Source organism: Mobula birostris, chromosome 6, assembly GCF_030028105.1.
Source record: "Mobula birostris isolate sMobBir1 chromosome 6, sMobBir1.hap1, whole genome shotgun sequence".
Taxonomy (NCBI): Eukaryota; Metazoa; Chordata; class Chondrichthyes; order Myliobatiformes; family Myliobatidae; genus Mobula; species Mobula birostris.
This window is the reverse complement of record NC_092375.1, coordinates 33,688,266-33,706,809: the sequence shown is the minus strand read 5'-3', so window position 1 is coordinate 33,706,809 and position 18,544 is coordinate 33,688,266. Positions and strand designations below refer to the sequence as shown.

The following is an 18,544-nucleotide window of genomic DNA, read 5'->3' as shown; positions in this document are numbered from 1 at the left end:
CACTTTGATAGTATTTTTTTTAACGAGAACTCTGATTTCACATACTATGTTACGAGGCCATAGATAAATTTTTACCCCTTTCTCATTCCAGCCCCACTAATCCGCCTTGCCAAACTGCTTCTTCTGTTTGATCTTTACCATGGTTGTCATGCATCAGCTAATGTGCGTGATCAAAGAACATCTTGTTTATTTTCTCTGAAATAAATTACAGAGCCAGCGATGCCACCTACGAGCAGTAAACTTTCCAAACCAACATCTGAACCTGATGACAAGGATACACAAAAATTCACAGGTAGTTCTGTGATGCATAAAAATTAAGGATGTCTATTTCTTATGTTGCATGCATTATATTTAACCTTTCAATGGCATCATTTTTGCCATGTTTGTCTGCATTTGTAATCATGACAGTGTTCAATGAGAGCATGAATTGTTTTTTTCCATTAGTAGGATATAGTATCTGATACTCTGGAAGCATTTGCACAGGAGGTATAGTATTTGTATTCTTTTCAAAAAAGTAGATGGCCCACAAATCTTGCTTGGGTTGAATTACACTGTGTCATTATTGTACTTCATGCTGTGTTTTCCACATTCAACTTATTCCAAAAAATATAAATTACGCAGGCCATATTTCCTTTGCATTAAAAAATATTTTAATCACCCTTTTTATGTATGCCAATTCTATGCAGGTTCCCTTTTGTAGGTAAGTTTACATACATTTTCATGTGGGTTCTTTTGAACAGGTTTTTTTTAAGATGCAGAAGACAATGGCTAATTTTCTTTTTCTTACTTCACACATACTTTTAACTTGTGATTGAACTGCATGTGAGATAATGGACATTTTGACTTTGTTTGTCCTACATCGATACCCCAGTATGTTGAACCTAAGCATTATTGTCAGCACTCATAGTTCAGTTCCAGATGGCCTTTTCAATTAAGGGTGTGTAAATTATAATTCCATCTTCCAGTCAAGTCATCGCTGGCGACCCTATGGACCTATGTGTAGTTGTCAAGATATGGAAGTAGACTATCAGATACTGCTGCTGCCCAGGTGGGACCTGGCCAGATTCGAACTTGGGACCATCTACCTCAAAGTCCAGTGTTGATGCTGCTACATAACTAGCTGGCCCAATTGTTTCAATATATATTAAATCCTGGTAATTTTGCTATTGAAATAACTTCAAACATTTGGAGCTTTTGAAGAAGGACTGAATATTGCTACTTATAGAAAATTTACCTGTTAAGTGACACCAATATCTGGTCTAAATGATTATTTTTCAGCAGTTAACCATAAAAATTCATAAGGTCCATACATAATTTTGCCAGCTTGTCAGAGAGAAGGAACAAATAAGCTGGTAAACCTATGCATCTTGAAGTGTTGCACTTACCAATGTAAGTGTTTCTTTTGGGCTTGTATGTTAATAATACTCTTGAAATATACATTGGATTAAGCATATTACAGTGGATTCTGGTTAATTGGGACACATCAGGACCAATACATTTTGGCCCAATTAAGTGGCTGTCCCAATTGGCCAACGTTTCATGGATATAGATAAAAACTTATAGAACAGTCAAACCACAGTTTAACTGAGTAACAAATTATGCACGTGAATTAAATACAGAACAAGTTAGAACATTACCTGTACTACTACAGTACTAGAAAACAGTGTATTAGGCCTAATAGTTATTGGAGGAATTAATCCAGTGTATGCTGCCGTGTTCTTTTGATTGACTATAAATGAACAGGATCAGTGCATACACCAAGGGCAGATAATGGACTGGCATCATACACTGCTTTTGACAATTGCATTCTTCAAATCTTCATTTTCATTGTAACAAGGTGATTGTTGATACCTTCAAATTCTTCATATTTCCTATCTTGGTGAAATCATTTCATTTTCACTCCCAGCAGTTTCTGGCATTGCCAAGCCTCAGTGCTTGAAACTACAGTGAGCAAAACAGTTCTGAATTTTCTTACTGCTTATTTCTTGCCAATTATCAGTGACAAAATCATTGTTTTTTGAACGCAAATGTGCGTAACTGATGCTATTCAAAAACTGTTGGCTCAAAGCATGGTGTAGTGTCTAACAGCCACACAAGCGCATGCACCTAATGCTAGTTAGAAACTGTTCGACAACAGTCTCCTGTCCTAATTAAGCAGCATGGTGTCCCAAATAAACAAAGGGAATCCCAGCTAATTTCTCAATTAATTTTTATTCATTAAGAGTTATCCCAAGTAAGTGGTTTCCACAATTAACCTATGATCCAGTTAACCGGAATCTACAGTATTTGGAACATAGAGCAGTATAGCGTAAGATCAGCCCCTTTGGCCAACAATATTTTGCATATCTAATTAAATTGATAATCAAATGCCCAATGAAACTAATCCCTTCTACCTACACAATGACTATATTCTTCTATTTCCTGCCAATTGAATAGTCCTATTCATACTGGCCTTCCCTACCACTGTTGGCAGCACATTCAAGGCACCCACCACAAAAAAAACTTGCCCCACATAAATCCTTTGAATTTACCCCCTCTCACCTTAAATATATGCCCTCTGGTGTTAAATATCTGAACCTTAAGAAAAAATGTACTATCTGTCTATTCCAGGGGTGGCCAACCTTCTACATTCCATATGTCAATTTTTTCACACACGAGTTCAGGTGTGATTTTTTTATGCACAAGTTCTGTATTAACCTATTTTTACAAGAATTGAATGGGGGTACAAGAGTTGTATGGCGCATCTGAACTCGTGAGTGAAAAATTTGACGCATGGAATGTAAAAGGTTGACCACCCCTGGTCTAGTCTACCTATGCATCTTGTAATTTTATAAACCTCTGTCAGATCTCCCTCAGCCTCCTTTACTTCAGAGCAAACAGTTCAAGTTTAGTCCAATAGCACATACCCTGTAATCCAGTCAGCATCCTGGTAAATTTCTTCAGTACTTTTTCCAAATCTTCAACATCCTACCAATAACAGAACAATCAGGGCTTAATGCAATACTCCAGATGCAGCCTAACTAGAGTTTTATGAAGCTGTTACATCATGACCACCCTTTCAACCTGTATAGCCACTTTCAAGGAGCTGTGAATTTGGAACACAAAATTCCTCTGCTCATCAACACCATTAAGAGTTTTGTCATTCACAGTGTGCTGTCTCACTACATTTGATCTCCCAACATACAAGACTTTACATTTGGCCGGGTTAAACTCCATCTACTATTTCCTCATCCATATCTGTAACTGATCTATATCCTGCGTATTCTTTGCTGGTCCTATATGCTCTCACAGTGCCATCATCTGCAACCATCTGCAATTTCATCAGGTCATTTGTACATGTATATTACAAACAGCAGACGTCCCAGTGCGGATCTTGATAATACATATAAACAGTGCTTGGAGGACAGCAAAAGATTTGCCTCAAAGTATTGTTTCTGAGCTGACTTACAGTCCATTGTTCTGGCATTTGGACTTCTGAAGAAAATATTAAAATTCAATATAAAACAGAAAATGCCAGAAATGCTTAGTAGGTGTGGAGAGTGAAAGGGTACATTTTATGAAAATGAGCTTGAGTAGCATATTACCTCATGAGGAGGCCCATTGCAGCCTTCCAGACTCAACACTGAGTTAACTAATTTCAGATAATCAGCATTCCTGCAATTTTACTTGATTTCCAGTATTCTTATAACCTCCTTTGGTACATTGCACAATGTGCAATTTTTCTTCCTCAGTGGTTCTTTGCCATCTTGTCAACCCTTTTGTTGTTTAATTTCTTAATGCCTTTCATCCGATCTTGTCTTTTTGTTCTTTTCTCTCTTCTTCCCTTCTCACTGATTTTAAAACATGTTTATCTCCATTTCCCGTTCTGATGTAGTTTGGTTGATCTTAACCATTGCCACTCCTTTTCTTTACACCAATGCTGCCTGACATACTTTTTCAAGCATTTTTTTAGTTTTATTTCAGGTTTCTAGCATATGGCATGTGTTGGCTTTTGTATTACAATGTAAGAATTATTTCTTCGTATTCTGATGCTCATTGAAACACATCCATGGTTTCAGAGTCAAAATGCTTTGCCCTTTAATACCATTCACGAGTCCTTCTTTCACTGACTACATCTAACTACAGCTGATTGTAAGAGTATTGTGGAAGGATCTAAGAGGTCTCCGTGTTTAAAGGAGTTGTAGTGGCAGTGAAGATAGATGAGGATCAACGCTGCAAAAGCAAATGAAAAATGAACTTCAATCATGGGGGGGGAGGAGGAGAATATGTGAATAATTAATGGGAGAAGCAACAACATGAAGTGAAGAAGGAGATGATGCACCTGTGATCGATCTGGTTTTCGGCTTGAATTTGAAAAGGAAAGAATCACTAAGAACTGAGCAGAAAGATGCAAAGAAAAGAGAAAAAAATCTTCCATTTATATAGCATATTACCATGCTCTTCAGAGTTTTCATTTGCTGTAAAACTCTGGGTTGTCATGGGATTGTGAGAGGTATTGTATAAATGCAGCTCTTCTGTTTTGAGGTTCTGCTGTATGCATTGTCACTTTTGGCTTCCATTACATTTATGAGATTGGTAAGTGCATGTGTGTCTCTTGTCACTTATCTATGCTTACTTCCCTCGTTACTGAGAAAGAAAAAATTCTCATCTTCTTTCCCATGTTGTTGAATTCAGATCTGCTTCCCCAGGAGAGCAGTCATTCCCTCAAACATTTGCCTGTCATTCATTTTGCACAGTTTGTATGGATCTCACACAACTGGGATTGGTATGCGGATTATTTGTCACCTTTAAAATAATGTGTATTTTTTTTACCACAGTTTGTGAATTGTCAGTTTTATTTGCTTTCTCTAAAATACATTGCAGAGCATAAAATACGATCCTTCAGCACCACCTCAGTCAATCCAATTCCTGAATCTGTTTCTATGGATGTGGAAAGATTTACAGGTAGTCTGTCAGTGCAGTATCATACAACTGCCTTTTTGAAGCATTGTGGAGTTTCTTTGCACATGAGTAGTTTGGCTTCAAATGCATTGATGAGACAGTGTGATGTAATATGCAAAGTAAGTCAAGATGGTGTTGCAAAGCAGATTTTAACAAAGTATTTATGTTATGCCAACTTTAATACTGTATTTACCAGATCTGTTTTACATGATGAATATTAAGTTATACCTATGTCAAGTTATTGTCATTGAGCAAACAGCATGGACATTAAACTTTAAATGGAATATATATATAAATAAAATGTAATTCTCAAAATATCAGATTTGCATAGAACGGGCTGGGTGTGTGAGGGTGTGTTTGTATCTAGGATTATTGATGTTTCAATGATCTTCCATTGAAATTGTTGCGGCATCATATATTTACAATTACAGGCATTTTTCTTTTTTTCCCTGTGAATGACATTACAGAGCTTCCTTCCAGTACTAGTTCATTTTCGTCCAGTTCAAACATGGCTTCCAAACCTGATGTCACGGACACAATGTGGTTGACAGGTAGCTACTTGGATAGAGCGTGGAAATCTGTTTTGCTGTAGATGCTTTAAAGAGCATATCTATTGTGCACATTATATTCAAGTACATATGCGATCCATGCAACATTGTATTAGTACTGCTCAAAAATTCATCTACGTCATGTGAGCATGTTCTGGCACAAAGTACTTTGTCTGGTCAGTAGCTTTTTTTCAATGCAATGGTAAATCAGTATGCTTTTGCAAAGTGCACTGGTCAACAAATAGCATGCAAGTGAGCATTCATGTACAATGATAATTAAAGTCTACCTTGCTTGGGCACACCACATTATGTATTTAAGGTGAATCATTGCTTGGAAGGTCTACACTTTTCATCTATGTTGTGTCTTGTACAGCTGAATGCTTCCATTTGCAGATTATCATGTGTATTTTTGTGTCTTCTGCATTTATCACGGAACTAGTGCAAAGTGCAGCATGGAATTCATGCATTGTACTTTAAAGGTATATCGGTGTAGCTGTCACATGGTTTCTAATCTAAAATGTGGTCTGTCTATAGTTTGCATGAACTGCGCTCCTATGGCTATTTAAAGCTTTACAATCAACTCTGAGAAACTATATTTTTCCCCATATGAAGAAACTATTTCTCAGATCTATTAAAAAAACTATTTTCTTTTATTTTGTTCAAAAAGAAACAGAGCATGAGGAACCATCCTCCTGGAATGCACTTTACATCACTTCACCCACAACTTCAGCACCTGATAGTGTGGATTACAAACAATTCACAGGTAGTCACATCAATAATAAAGAAAAGATAACTCGTTTTTGTATCAACAATGATGTATCACATCTTAGCCTAATATCAGTTTAAATACTATAAGTACTTGGGTGGGGAATTTCAAAGCCATCACCAAGAGTGACATGGTATTTTTACCATAAACCAAGTAGAGTCAGAGTCAGAGTACTGGACTGGATATCTAGTAGGTAGCAAAGAGCCAACACAGCTGTGTAATCCTACACAATCACATCCCTAGTATTCTACCTGTTCATGGCAGCATTGGTAGAAGTGACCAATGTGCACACCCAAGATAGTCATTGATTGATTGATTGAAATACAGTGTGAAATATGCTCTCCCAGCTCTTTCCACCAGCCAGCAACCTCCAGCTTAACCCTAGCCTAATCATGGGACAATATACAATGACCAATTAACCTACCAACTGGTAAGTCTCTGTGGGAGGAAACTGGAGCACCCGGAGGAAACCCACGCTATCACGGGGGAGAACGTACAAACTCTTAGAGACAGCAGCGGGAAGTGAACCTGGGTTGCCTGTACTGTAAAGTGTCGTGCCAACCACGCTATCACCACCCCAGAAGACTGGAATCAGAATTGGTTTATTATTATTGCATGTACAGCGATAAGCTTGCCTTGCATACTGTTCATACTGATCAAATCATTACACAGTGTATGGAGACAGAACAAAGTAAAACAATCCCAAAATGCAGAATGAAGTGCTGTCATGACATCGTGTTACTGAGGTCGCCATCTCATTCCTGTACTCTAACTTATTGTTGGCGTACAGCCCACTATGGTGGTATCACTTGCAAACTTGTAGATGGAATTACAGCAGAATATGTTTGTGCAGGCATGAGTGTACAGGGAGTATTCCAATAACACTTCCCAAACTTAATCAGCTAACAAACACGTGGGCAGCAGGTGCATGAAAAACCTGCTCTTTGTAGACTATCCTCCTAGCCATAATCCATCCTTATTTGGAATGATAACTATGTTTCTTCTTTATTTCTGGTTCAAAGTAATAGAAGTCCCAACCTAATAGAGTACCTTCGCAATAAGGACAGTTAGGGATAATTCATAGATGCTGTTTCTTCTTGAAAATAATACGGAGCCAGAAGAATAGCTATGTTGTTAATGAACGGTGGACGAAACTTATAAAGGCTGGATGCATATTTCTACTGTTATTTTTAATGTCCATTATTTCATCCAGCTAGCTTCACCATAGCTTTGCCTGGTGATATTAATTGCTAAGACAAAACTGTGTTAAAACTATGTCCTTGACTAATAACCTGAATAATCATTCAGCTCCTTGTCATTGATTTAAAATTGTAGCCAGTTCAATTTAGAAACAATCAACAGGAATTAACAGATTTTATCACCAAGATTCCTACCTGGCTTGTGTTTTTTTTTTAAAAAGATAAATGAGAAAATAACAGGTTTAAAAACATTTCCCCTCATGCTTGAGCCTAAATTCAAGTTTAAGCATTGAAAATTGAATGTTGCTCCCTCTGGAAACAAATGGAAAATGCAGTTACTTTTCACAAAAATTGAGTTATAACAGCTTAACTCATTTTGATGAATTTCAAGTTGAATCTGATATTTACAGCATACATACGTTGGAAAAAATCAACTTGGCATAGGATATACTACAGTAGTAGGGACAAAGAAATTCATTAAAAAACATGGAATGAAATCAGGCAGCAAAGTCACTGGCATCCAGGAGAAGAGAGAGAATGCTGTAAGGTTTGAGGAGAGGGATCATATTAATTGCGGGACATCCTCTGCTGACTAACAATCTTAAATCAAGTGAAGAAGAATCGCTTGCATCATGCCATTTTTGAGCAGAGAATAGATTAGAAAGAACCTTGGTTTAAGCTTTCAGTGGATATTGGAAGTAATTAAAGTAGTCCATTTAGGTATTTTGTTCCTATCATTTCTTTGGCTTGATCGGGTAGAAGGACATGAACACTGGGTCCATTGCTTGACATTGTATTAGTTAAAGTTAATTCTGGCGGGTACACCATTGGTTTCCTGCAATATAAAAAAATACTGTAACATGCATAAATTGTGGTTATAATGCAAAATTTTATCCTTGAATTTGATGAATTATGACTGAGTGAACTAAGCTGCACTATGGTACTTAGTTGGTGTGGTAGAAAACCCAAGTGCATTGCAGCAGTGTACAAGTTAAAACATAAGTTGTGTTAATTACTAATTATTCAGAGAAATATTGCTTGTTTGCCCTGGGAGCCATAATTGACTGCTTGTCACATGACTGTTACTTTCTTCAAAAAGAATACGCAAGCTATTTCAATTCACATTTCCTTTCATCTTGAAATTATGAAGTATGACTCATGAATGATGTCAGTAATTAATTTTCCTTTTGGATGAGTCTTGCAATGACAGCTGTTTGTGTGTGTAACACCAGATATACAAATATGATATTTTCACGAGTCTCGAAGTATATCGCTGTGGAAGCATTTAGACTTGCCTGAAAACACTTCAAAATTTAAAGTTGCCACTATATTTAATACAGCTAAACTTAATTTGAATGCTTTCCTAAACCATATTTTCCTGATCTTATTTTGTAGGCATTCAGAGAAAGTGTACCATTCAGTCATTATATTGTGCTTTCCTTTAAAAGACAACACCTGCACTCACTCAGTACTATTGCTAATGCCCTTCATCTGTTTGCTCTCCAGAAAGTTAAATGGTATTTTGTTAGTGAGTATTAATGATTGTCTGGTCCGTTGATGCACAGTTAATCTATCAAAATTTACAGTAAAGTTTGGACACTGAATTAAAATGAGAGTTCAGCCTCATTCTTACTGTATTTGCAGGCTTGAGGGGCTACATCATGTACTTCTGCACCTATTTCTTACGTTCTTTTCTTGTATGTTTTTGTTTTGACTAATTTGCAGAATATGTGGTTGAACCCACCACCAGTTCAGTTTTCACCACCTCAAATACAATTTATGAATTTGATTCTACACAACGGAAACAGACTTCAGGTAGCATGTAGATATGTTATAGCATGGATGCATACTGCCTTGTTCTGTTCACCACTGGAATGCAGAGACATTGTCTATGTGCTTTCATGCTCTTGAAATATAAAATGTGGCAAAGTGCATTATTAAGCCAATATATAGCCACACTGCAATACAATAGAATCACTTTGATAAGACAAGCCACTTAAAATTCATTTTCATGATTAAAAGATTCTCACGTTTTTTAACTGAAGAAAGCATTTAGGTTTAGACAGGTTTGATGCCAGTTTGCATGAAACAAATTACTAAGTGATGAATTTGCATGGAAATGAAATCTGAATGCTTCAGATTACTTCAGAAGACCATTTAGCTTGATCAATGTATTCCTATCATGCTTGGCCATTGCTCTGCATTTATCTATCAATTAGGTGGGCTGTAAACTTTCACATTTGTCATTTATCTTGTTTGACACCATGCAAAGAAATCCAGTTAATTAAAGAAAATGCATTATTTGTATTCTCTGAATAAGTTCCAGAACCTGGGCAACAATACTTGAGCAATCCGACTGTCAACACTTTAAAATCATCTAATGATGATGCAGTGGAACCAAAACAATCCACAGGTATTCTCAATGAGAAATGTAAATTAGCTTTGATTCTCTTGGTTTACTCACATGTGTAAGTGTCATTGTTAGTTTCATTTTTTTTGATTGAAAATCAGAAGATCTGAATGCCTAGTCAGAAATTAGCACTCTAAATCTTAGAAAATTTATTGGCTAGCAGATAATTGGTTCTTAATCATTGGCATATACAGGTATTGGAGTAGAGTAAATTGAGATGTTTTGTGAAGACAAAAGAGACGGCAAAAAACAAGCTGTTAGAGTAACTCAGCAAGTTGGGCCGTATTTGTAGAGGGAAATGGACAGTTGACATTTTGAAGATGTTTTGTGCAATTTATTTCCTGCTCAGAAGTTCACCGTTACCTTACACTGTACTCTGCTGCTCCTGCACAGTGCATTTTTCTGTACCTTTGTCAATACAACATTGTTCAGTTGACCTTGCATCATCTGTATTATCTTGGCTGGAGAAGAATTTCAGAGACTACTACACCATATTGTTTTAAATACTCATCCCCGTTATTTCCCTCTCATGGGAACTGATGACTGCTGAGGTGGGAGTTATGATTTAGAGATAAAGTGAGAATTGTATTGGATGGATCAGCTGACTTTTGTTTATTTTGTTTTCTTATGTTTGCTTATCACACAAAGGCACTGCTTGGTAAAGTGTTCTGTATGAAGAAGTAAATTTAAAACATTGCGTTGAGTTGTCAGGATTCAGAACCATTTTGCCTTCTGATGTTGTCAATGAAGGAGTGTATTTGGGAGAGCTGAACATAAAACAAATAGCTCAAAAGTGAAAGAAGTAGTGGACGAAAGCATGAAGAGACTTCAAAGAACAAAATAACCAAAAAAAAAAAAATGGACCAATGGCCTTATCTTTAGTTGTCATTATTATTTCCAAAGTGGATGTGACTAAATTTTGGGCAAAGTGCCAGATTAAAAGGAAAGGAGAAATTTACAAATCTGATGTTACTTTAGTAATGGGACAAACACAATCAAACCTTTCAAACTGCAATTCATTTCTGGTATTTTGCAATCAAAGTATTAGGCTGAATCATTCTCCAAGCAGCCTAGTCGTCAATAGGAAGTCAGAGGCGAAATGGTACATCTCTTAATTCAGTAGAAGAGAGGGTCCAGATATCCTTTGCACCTGACCTGTCAGTTTTAAGTCTGGGAGGCTTAGGAACCAAGGGCAGCAGATGCATGGGAACACCAATGCCTGCAGGTTCTCCTCTGAGTCACAATTTCTCTAGCGTGGAAATGTAGTACCATTCCTTTATTGTCATTGAGTCAAAATGAGATGAGAGTGTTGTACTGTGAGGTGATCTTAAATAGTTAGTGCCAATATAACCTAGACTATACAATGATGAAGTGTGATTTTCTTAAAATATACAAAATTGACGGGGTAGATACCAATCAATGTGTGAAGATGCTCACCTTCAATGCATTGGCTAGAACCAAAAACACACAAAGCAAGGGGTCAACCATTTATAATGGATGAGAAGAAGGGATAGTGAATCTTTGAGATATTCAAGCCAGAGGGTTGTGGAAGTTCAGTAGCAGAGTATGAGCATGAAGTAATTGTTAGATCTTTGGATATCAACGGTATCAACGGAAATGATCTTAGTACAGGAAAGTAAAAGCTCAGTCTTGATGATTGGTGAACAGAGAAGCAGTCACAAGATCATACTGCTTCTTGTATTCTTAAATTCTGGAACCCCTAAAGACTACAGTAGTTCAAGAAGGCAGCTCACCACCATGAGGCATTTAAGGTTGGGTAACTTACACTAGCCATCAGCAAAAAATGAATTAAAAATTTAGAATTCCATGCAGTCTGGGATGAATATTTGGCAAATGTGAAGCATTTGCACGCTACCCCAAGGTGCATGGGATAAATTTTCACTGAGTATCAAGTGTTAATCTGGAGAACCACAGTATCTATCAATGGAAACTTGGCAATAATCCTTGAATATAAGTTTAAGAAAATTTTAAACATCTGTTCAAGTGTGCAAAATATTCCTCAGAGAAAAACTAGACATTCTGGAAGATGTGGTCTGTTATAGAATCTGGTGAAATCTACAGTAACAATATATCCAGAGGCAGATTTTGTATTTAGGGCACCAGTCTTGCTAATGGAGATGTTTTGTCAGGTAAGTAGTATAATTATTAAATCATGTAGTAAGATATTTAATTTTTCCTCACTATCATGGCATTGGATTTGGAGGTGTTAGAAGAAGTATTTATGTGAGTCACAGAAAGTTAACTCAGGCAGAATAAATTCCCAAGTTTAAGATGGTTCACATGCCTTTTATTTTTACTGTATAAGCAATACACAAATGCTGATCTTTTTCCTTGATACTTATTTTTTGATTGATAAAGCACTGCTGGCTGTTCCCAAAGCTTCGTGTAATCTTTCATCTTTGGATAAGTGTAAGCTAATTTTCACGATCAAAGACATACTCTATAGAACATAGCACAGTACAGGCCTTCGGGCCCTCAATATTGTGTAGACCTTTTAGTCTACTTTAAGGTCAATATAATCCTTCCCTCCCACGTAGCCCTCCATTTTCTTTCATCCATGTGCCTCTCTAATGTTCTCTGAAATGTCATTTTCATTCTTAAATATCCCTAATGTACCTGCCTCTCCCAGAACACCTGATAGTGCATTCCACGCACTCACCACTGTGTATAAAAAAAACCTAACTCTGTTTTCATTATTTTCAATGCACGTGCTAGATCCTGAGGTTTCACCATTCACCACAACTAAAGTCTTCATCACTTCAAATCCATCAAATCCAACTACTGAAGCAGATGATGAGGTGCAACAGCCATATGCAGGTAATTTTAGTAAGTACACAGCAAGAGGAACCTAGCTTTTCTTTGAAAACAGATACTTGGCATGTCTTAACATCGAGAAGACTGAAACTTATCTCATTCTTACTAGCTATTTTTCCAAGGTGTAGTAAAAAAATCATAAATTTAGATCGGCAATGGAAATAGTTAAAGAGGGCTATTTAATTGAGGACATCCAATTTTAAGAAGTTTAAAAACAGATTTGGCAATGTAAATTACAATGAAAATAAACACAAAAGACTGCAGATTCCGAAAAAAGTAAACTGCCGGAGGAACTCAGTGGGTCAGCCAGAATCTGTGGCGGGGAATGGACAGTCAATATTTTAAGCGTCCATTTCCCTTTAAAAGATTGAATCAAAGATTTGAGTACTGAAGTAGAGATCTCTTGCTCTCATTGTACAGAAACCTGGTGGGACTGCTTCTGGAATATTGTACACAAGTCTGGTTTCCTACCTAAAGAAGGATAATTTTGACAGTTAGCATTTGTTATACTAAGTCCCCTCACCCAAATTGTAAATATATACGTGAACAGTTGTGGGCCCAGAGAAGTCGGTCTTTTAAGTGGGTTGTGCAAGTTCAATTGCTAAGTATATTCCTGGCAGAGATTGATAGAATTTTAGATGTTACGGCACATGGGGTCAACATGAGAAAGTGGTGCTCAAGGGACAAAATCATCTGTGATCTAACTGAATGACATATCATCCTGATTGGACAACTTCTATTTCTTACGTTCTTGTGATCAGAGGGATTGGAGAAGGGGAGTGCAAAGAGAGTACGAGAGAAGTCTGGCAGGCAATATGATTAACAGTCTTTTTCTGAACAATTAACTGGTGGTACAACATTTGGCCAACTGCGGACTATAAAGGAGAGCGGTATATGAAGCCTTGGGACATGAATGAGTCAGAACAGATCTGGCAGCTCAAAATCAGGTGTGCATGAGGTAACGGGGCCAGTTGGCAGTATTCTGCCATGATCTGTAACTTGTTAATTCACCTATCCCTTATTAGGATATTATAACAAAGGTAGAGGATCAACTGTAGTTTAGCTTAATACCATGAAGGGCAAAACAACTTCTGTTTTTACCTTGGAGCACGTTCGATCCTGTTTTACAAGTTTACATATGGCAAGAAAATATATTATTTTTCTTAATTTGATGAGGGCAAATTTGGAACTTGGATACTTCCATTCTCCTCCCAGAAGTAAAGGTTGAGTTGTTGTCCGGACCAACAAACTGCTTCACGTAAAAATTCAGAAGGTGTGTGAAGTTCAAAATAGTGTCTAGAAATGTGTCACCAACTTAGGTGCCTTGATTCTGAAACTTTTCTTATTTCTTTCACTTTGATTCATTCCAGATATTGAAGCACAGTACCATAGTTAGTAGGGATGCTGCCTCTTATACCCAGCAATCCAGGTTCAGTTTTGACCTTTGGTGCTGTCTGTGTGGAGTTTGCACTTTGGTTCTGTAATTTCATGGATTTCCTCTAGGTGCTTTAGCTTCCTCCCACATGTCAAAATGTGTGGGTTGGTAGGTTAATTGACCAGTGTAAGTTCCCCATAGTTTGTAGATGATGGATGGTAGAATGTGGAGGAGAGGACATGGGCATGTGGGGCAAATAAAAGTGGATCTGGGAGGGATTTGTGTAAAAATGGGTGCTTGAGGCTTGTTTCCATGCTGTATCTCTCAATTATTCTATGACATTTAAAGCTCTATGATAAACTATAGCGATGTTCTCTAAGACTGTAATCTCTAAAATGATAAATGGAAAGTGTTAGGCTTGGGGGCATATTAAAGTGCTCATATCTGTGACATGGAATTAAACAAGTTTATGTTGGGGTAGATGGGGAATAATGGTTTTGAAAGGGAAGGAAATGTCATTCCAGTTGTTGGAAACAGGCCAATGTATATTCATCATCTAAAGTCAGCTGATGAATGTACAGAAGAAAACACCCTACTTTCAAAATTCCTACAAACACTGAAGAGGAGAAGGTCTCTTTCAATAGTTCTGTAGATATATGCACAATTTATGCATAATATTTGACCATAACGCCATACTATAATATTAGAAGTCATAGGACACTGCAACACAGGAACTGGCGCTTCAGCCCATCTAGCCTGTGCCAAACCATTAATCTGCCTAGTCCCATCAACCTGCCCCCGGAACATAGCCCTCTATACCCTTCTCGTCCATATACCTATCCAAATTTCTCTTCAATGTTGAAACCAAACCCACAGCCACCACTTGGGCTGGCAGCTCGATCCATACTCTCTGAGTGAACAAATTCCCCCTTAACCCATGACCTCTAGTTGTAGTCTCACTAAACCTCAGTGAAAAAAGCCTGCTTGCATTTACCCTATCTATAAGATCTCCCCTCAGTATTCTACATTCTAAGGAATAAAGTCCTAATCTATATTGAAGATTTTAGATTAAGAAAGGTTATTACTGTTTCCATATTTCTTTCCGTAAGTGATTTTCCAAGAATATTTTGTATTCAGATGTGTCTTAATTTTTAAATCTATTTGTGATTTGCTTTTGTTGGTTTCTCCAATGTTCCTTTGGTTAATTATCTCCTGCCGCCAATCTCTGTTTGCTTTAATTTCTACTTTGATATCTTGATCAAAATTTGCCTATATCCAAATTTCTGTGTAAATTTTCTATTCAAAATAAAGCAGTGTTATCACTCATCATTGAGGCTCACCTCAACAGCAGATCAGTAAGAAAGACTCCTCCCCCCCACCCCACTGCACACTATTGACATCAGACTGGCTGTATATCACTCCAGACTACCAGTCATTCACTATAAGCATTTTGAATGGCTAAAGCAACTGACTTCAATCTGACTTCAGCTCGGGTAGAAATGTGCTGTTTCCAGTGTTAATTTGACGGGTGAGTTGTCCTCATCTTAGCTTGTATTTCTGGTGGAGCTCAAATTACCTGGACTAGACATAATTTAGATGTTCGACAAATGCTATATTGCTCTTCCAAGTGATTAATATCTATAGTATTCACTCTTGTATTGTGCACAAGTCCTGCAGTATACTTTCTTGATGATAACAATATCAGCAGCACACAGAGTCAAGCTCAGGTGCTGTAGAGTTTTTCATTTGCATAGGAAATGACTATTATTTAGCAGGTTTCTTCTCTAAACAGTGCAAAGAGCATACATTTCCGCACCATGAAAGCATGGAGATTTATCTCTGGTTAGAAGTACCATGTACATTGGAGTCATAGAGCCATGCACCATGGAACAGGTCCTTTGACCCAACTCACTCATGCCATCTGAGATGCCCATCTAAGTTAGCCCCATTTGCCCATGTTTGATCAATTGAATGCCAATTCTTTTACATCATTAGTACCATAGAAGTTAAAAAGAACCCTGAAATATCACTGATTTTCCAAAGAATGCTTTTCTTCAAAAATATATTTACATTCTCGTGGAAGCTTTGTGTTCCTTGTAGTCGATGCCATTTTTCTATAGAAAAAATAAATATTTAGATGCTTATCTGTAGAATGTGGTAGTCATTACATCAATGATACAGTACAAAATGCACACTACCAGATGTTGCAGATGTTTTCTGTTATGGCTCGGAAGAATGTAATAGCAGGAAATCGTATCATTATAATTGTTATTTCATTGGTTGATTTTGTTTCTGGCACCTTGTCTTAGGAAGGCAGGTCCATTCTAACATGCAGATGTGCAGACCCGATCTCTGCACCTGTGTTCTTTGGCCTTTACACTTGTAATCCCAGTGTTCGTTCTCATCATTGAAGTGTTGGGAATTTAAACTATAAAAAATTTTGTTTCAGTTGTTGCCATTTATTTCATTGGCCAAAAAAAATGGATAAGTATATTTCTACATCCGCATTCTCCCAAGGGAAGATTATTAATTGTACTTAGCAATAACAATTAATTCTAATCAGTGCTTAAGCTGGCCAAACGTAGTTTGTATCCACTCTCAGTTCTGTGCTGTTGATGTATCTATGACCCTGTGACTCTAAGCTCACAATTTCCATATCTGTATAGTAGTCCTGAATATTCCTGACCTTAGCAATTCTGTAGTTCCACTCAGAACTGCTAATATTTTATTGGAAAGTTTGGATATTACTTGAACAATCCAGGGCAAGTAAACTTGATTAGACATATATTTCATTTCATTAACTGGTTCCTTTGTCTTTTTTTTTGTTATTTCATCAAGTTCACATTGTGATGTTTATTGAATCTTAATTAGCTTTTCTATAGTGGGAAATAACTGCTGCATTCATTCATTTTGAATAAATTGATTTGAATAGTGATAGAAAATGCTGTATATAATTAATATTGTAATATTCTGAGTGAACAATTGATGGTTAATGTTGAAATTTCTAATAGCAAATGAGCAAGACCATTGCCACAATATACAATATAGTTACCGTATAACGATCCGCAGTGGTGCATTCCTATTGATTAAAATGCTGGGGATTATTTCGTGGGAATTTCTGAAATTTTATTTGGCTTCCTTCTTGTAACCTGTAGACTGAGGTGTCAAGCTTTGGCACTCCTAATTAATATAGGAGGTACATTCCTGCTGTAAACTCAGGCATGGACCAAATAACTAAAAGTGTGTGTTCAGGCCTACATGGTGACAAAGACTTGGGCCACATAGATATTATGCCAAACTTGATCATTGTGTTGTTTGTAATGCATCTTTGTACTTTACTGTCTTGCACGTATACATTCATTGTCATTGCAAATTGTGTAGTGTGGGAAAAGGAATTCATTGTATTATTGATGGTATAAGCATTTATCATTATTCATCATTTTAATGACCTGCATTTGTGTCCTTTGATCAGACAATCCACTTCATGTCTTTGTGCTAGGTCTAAAACATCTAACAGCTAGTTTTGACTGTATCATTTTGCATCTTGAATGAGAAATACTTGATATGTAGATTTATTTTTCTTTGGAGTATCTTTTTATATTTTATATTATTTTAAATAATATTTTATCAATTAACTTGCTGACTGGACATGGCTCATGATTTTATGAAGTGCCTAATTGGTTTTTAGTTTGGAATATTTTTAATCTTGTAAAGAATGAATTAAATCAATTTAGAAACAGTTTTCTAAGAATGTCACATTAGGCAAGCAAGTCCATCAATACAATTCAGAATTTTTTTCACAATTGGTTCAGAATTTTAACTCTGTATTCTCCAATCAGTATTTTGCTCCTTCCTACTTGTGAGCAGACTGCTAGTGCTTCTTAGGTTTCCCTTTGAGATCAATGCTTCTGCATTGGCTGAACATTCTATGGTGTAAATTGCAAACTCTGGAGGCAGGTGGAGCTTGACAGGGCAAGTGACTGGGTAGTCTGGGGCACTCTACATTCCTTCTTCTGTTTGTGACTGGCCCAAGGAGATCATAAGCTAGGGATTTCCATGCTTTGCTGAGGGAGTTTCAATTTCATATGAAGATTTTGAGAATTTCTTTGAAGAATTTTCTCTATCCTCCTGGAAATCTTCTTCTATTCTAGGTCAGGCATTTGGATGATATAACTCATCTAAGTGCTGATTGAGCAAGATAGTGAGCTTGGATGATTCTTCCTGGTGTGGCCAGTAAGGATTGTGTGTGTGCAGTGTTGTGGTATTTCTTCTGTGTACTGAGATGTCTACTGATGGCTGTCCATGTCTCTAGACTAACAGAGGAAGCTGGGAATCACTGCTACTCAGTTGACTGTGAGCATGGTGCTGGTTTTGGTCATTAAAAATCTTTTATCTGCTGCACAGGAAGCTGTTGTTGTTTTCAACAACGCTCTTAGTTAGAGGTGGCTGCTAAAATGTAGAAGGTAATCC

The 18,544-nt window shown here is 37.0% G+C and overlaps 1 protein-coding gene across 5 annotated transcripts in view; it reads left to right on the top strand.

Annotated features, from left to right (window-relative positions):
- Positions 1-18,544, top strand: part of LOC140198922 (uncharacterized) — a 332,378-nt gene that overhangs the window by 150,660 nt on the left and 163,174 nt on the right. For all 5 annotated transcript variants that reach the window (XM_072260177.1, XM_072260176.1, XM_072260175.1 and 2 more), the window contains exons 16-22: positions 212-292; positions 4,864-4,944; positions 5,409-5,492; positions 6,157-6,252; positions 9,180-9,269; positions 9,775-9,867; positions 12,601-12,702. In XM_072260177.1, the coding sequence (XP_072116278.1) occupies positions 212-292; positions 4,864-4,944; positions 5,409-5,492; positions 6,157-6,252; positions 9,180-9,269; positions 9,775-9,867; positions 12,601-12,702 (627 nt within the window). The remainder of the gene's footprint in view (positions 1-211; positions 293-4,863; positions 4,945-5,408; positions 5,493-6,156; positions 6,253-9,179; positions 9,270-9,774; positions 9,868-12,600; positions 12,703-18,544) is intronic.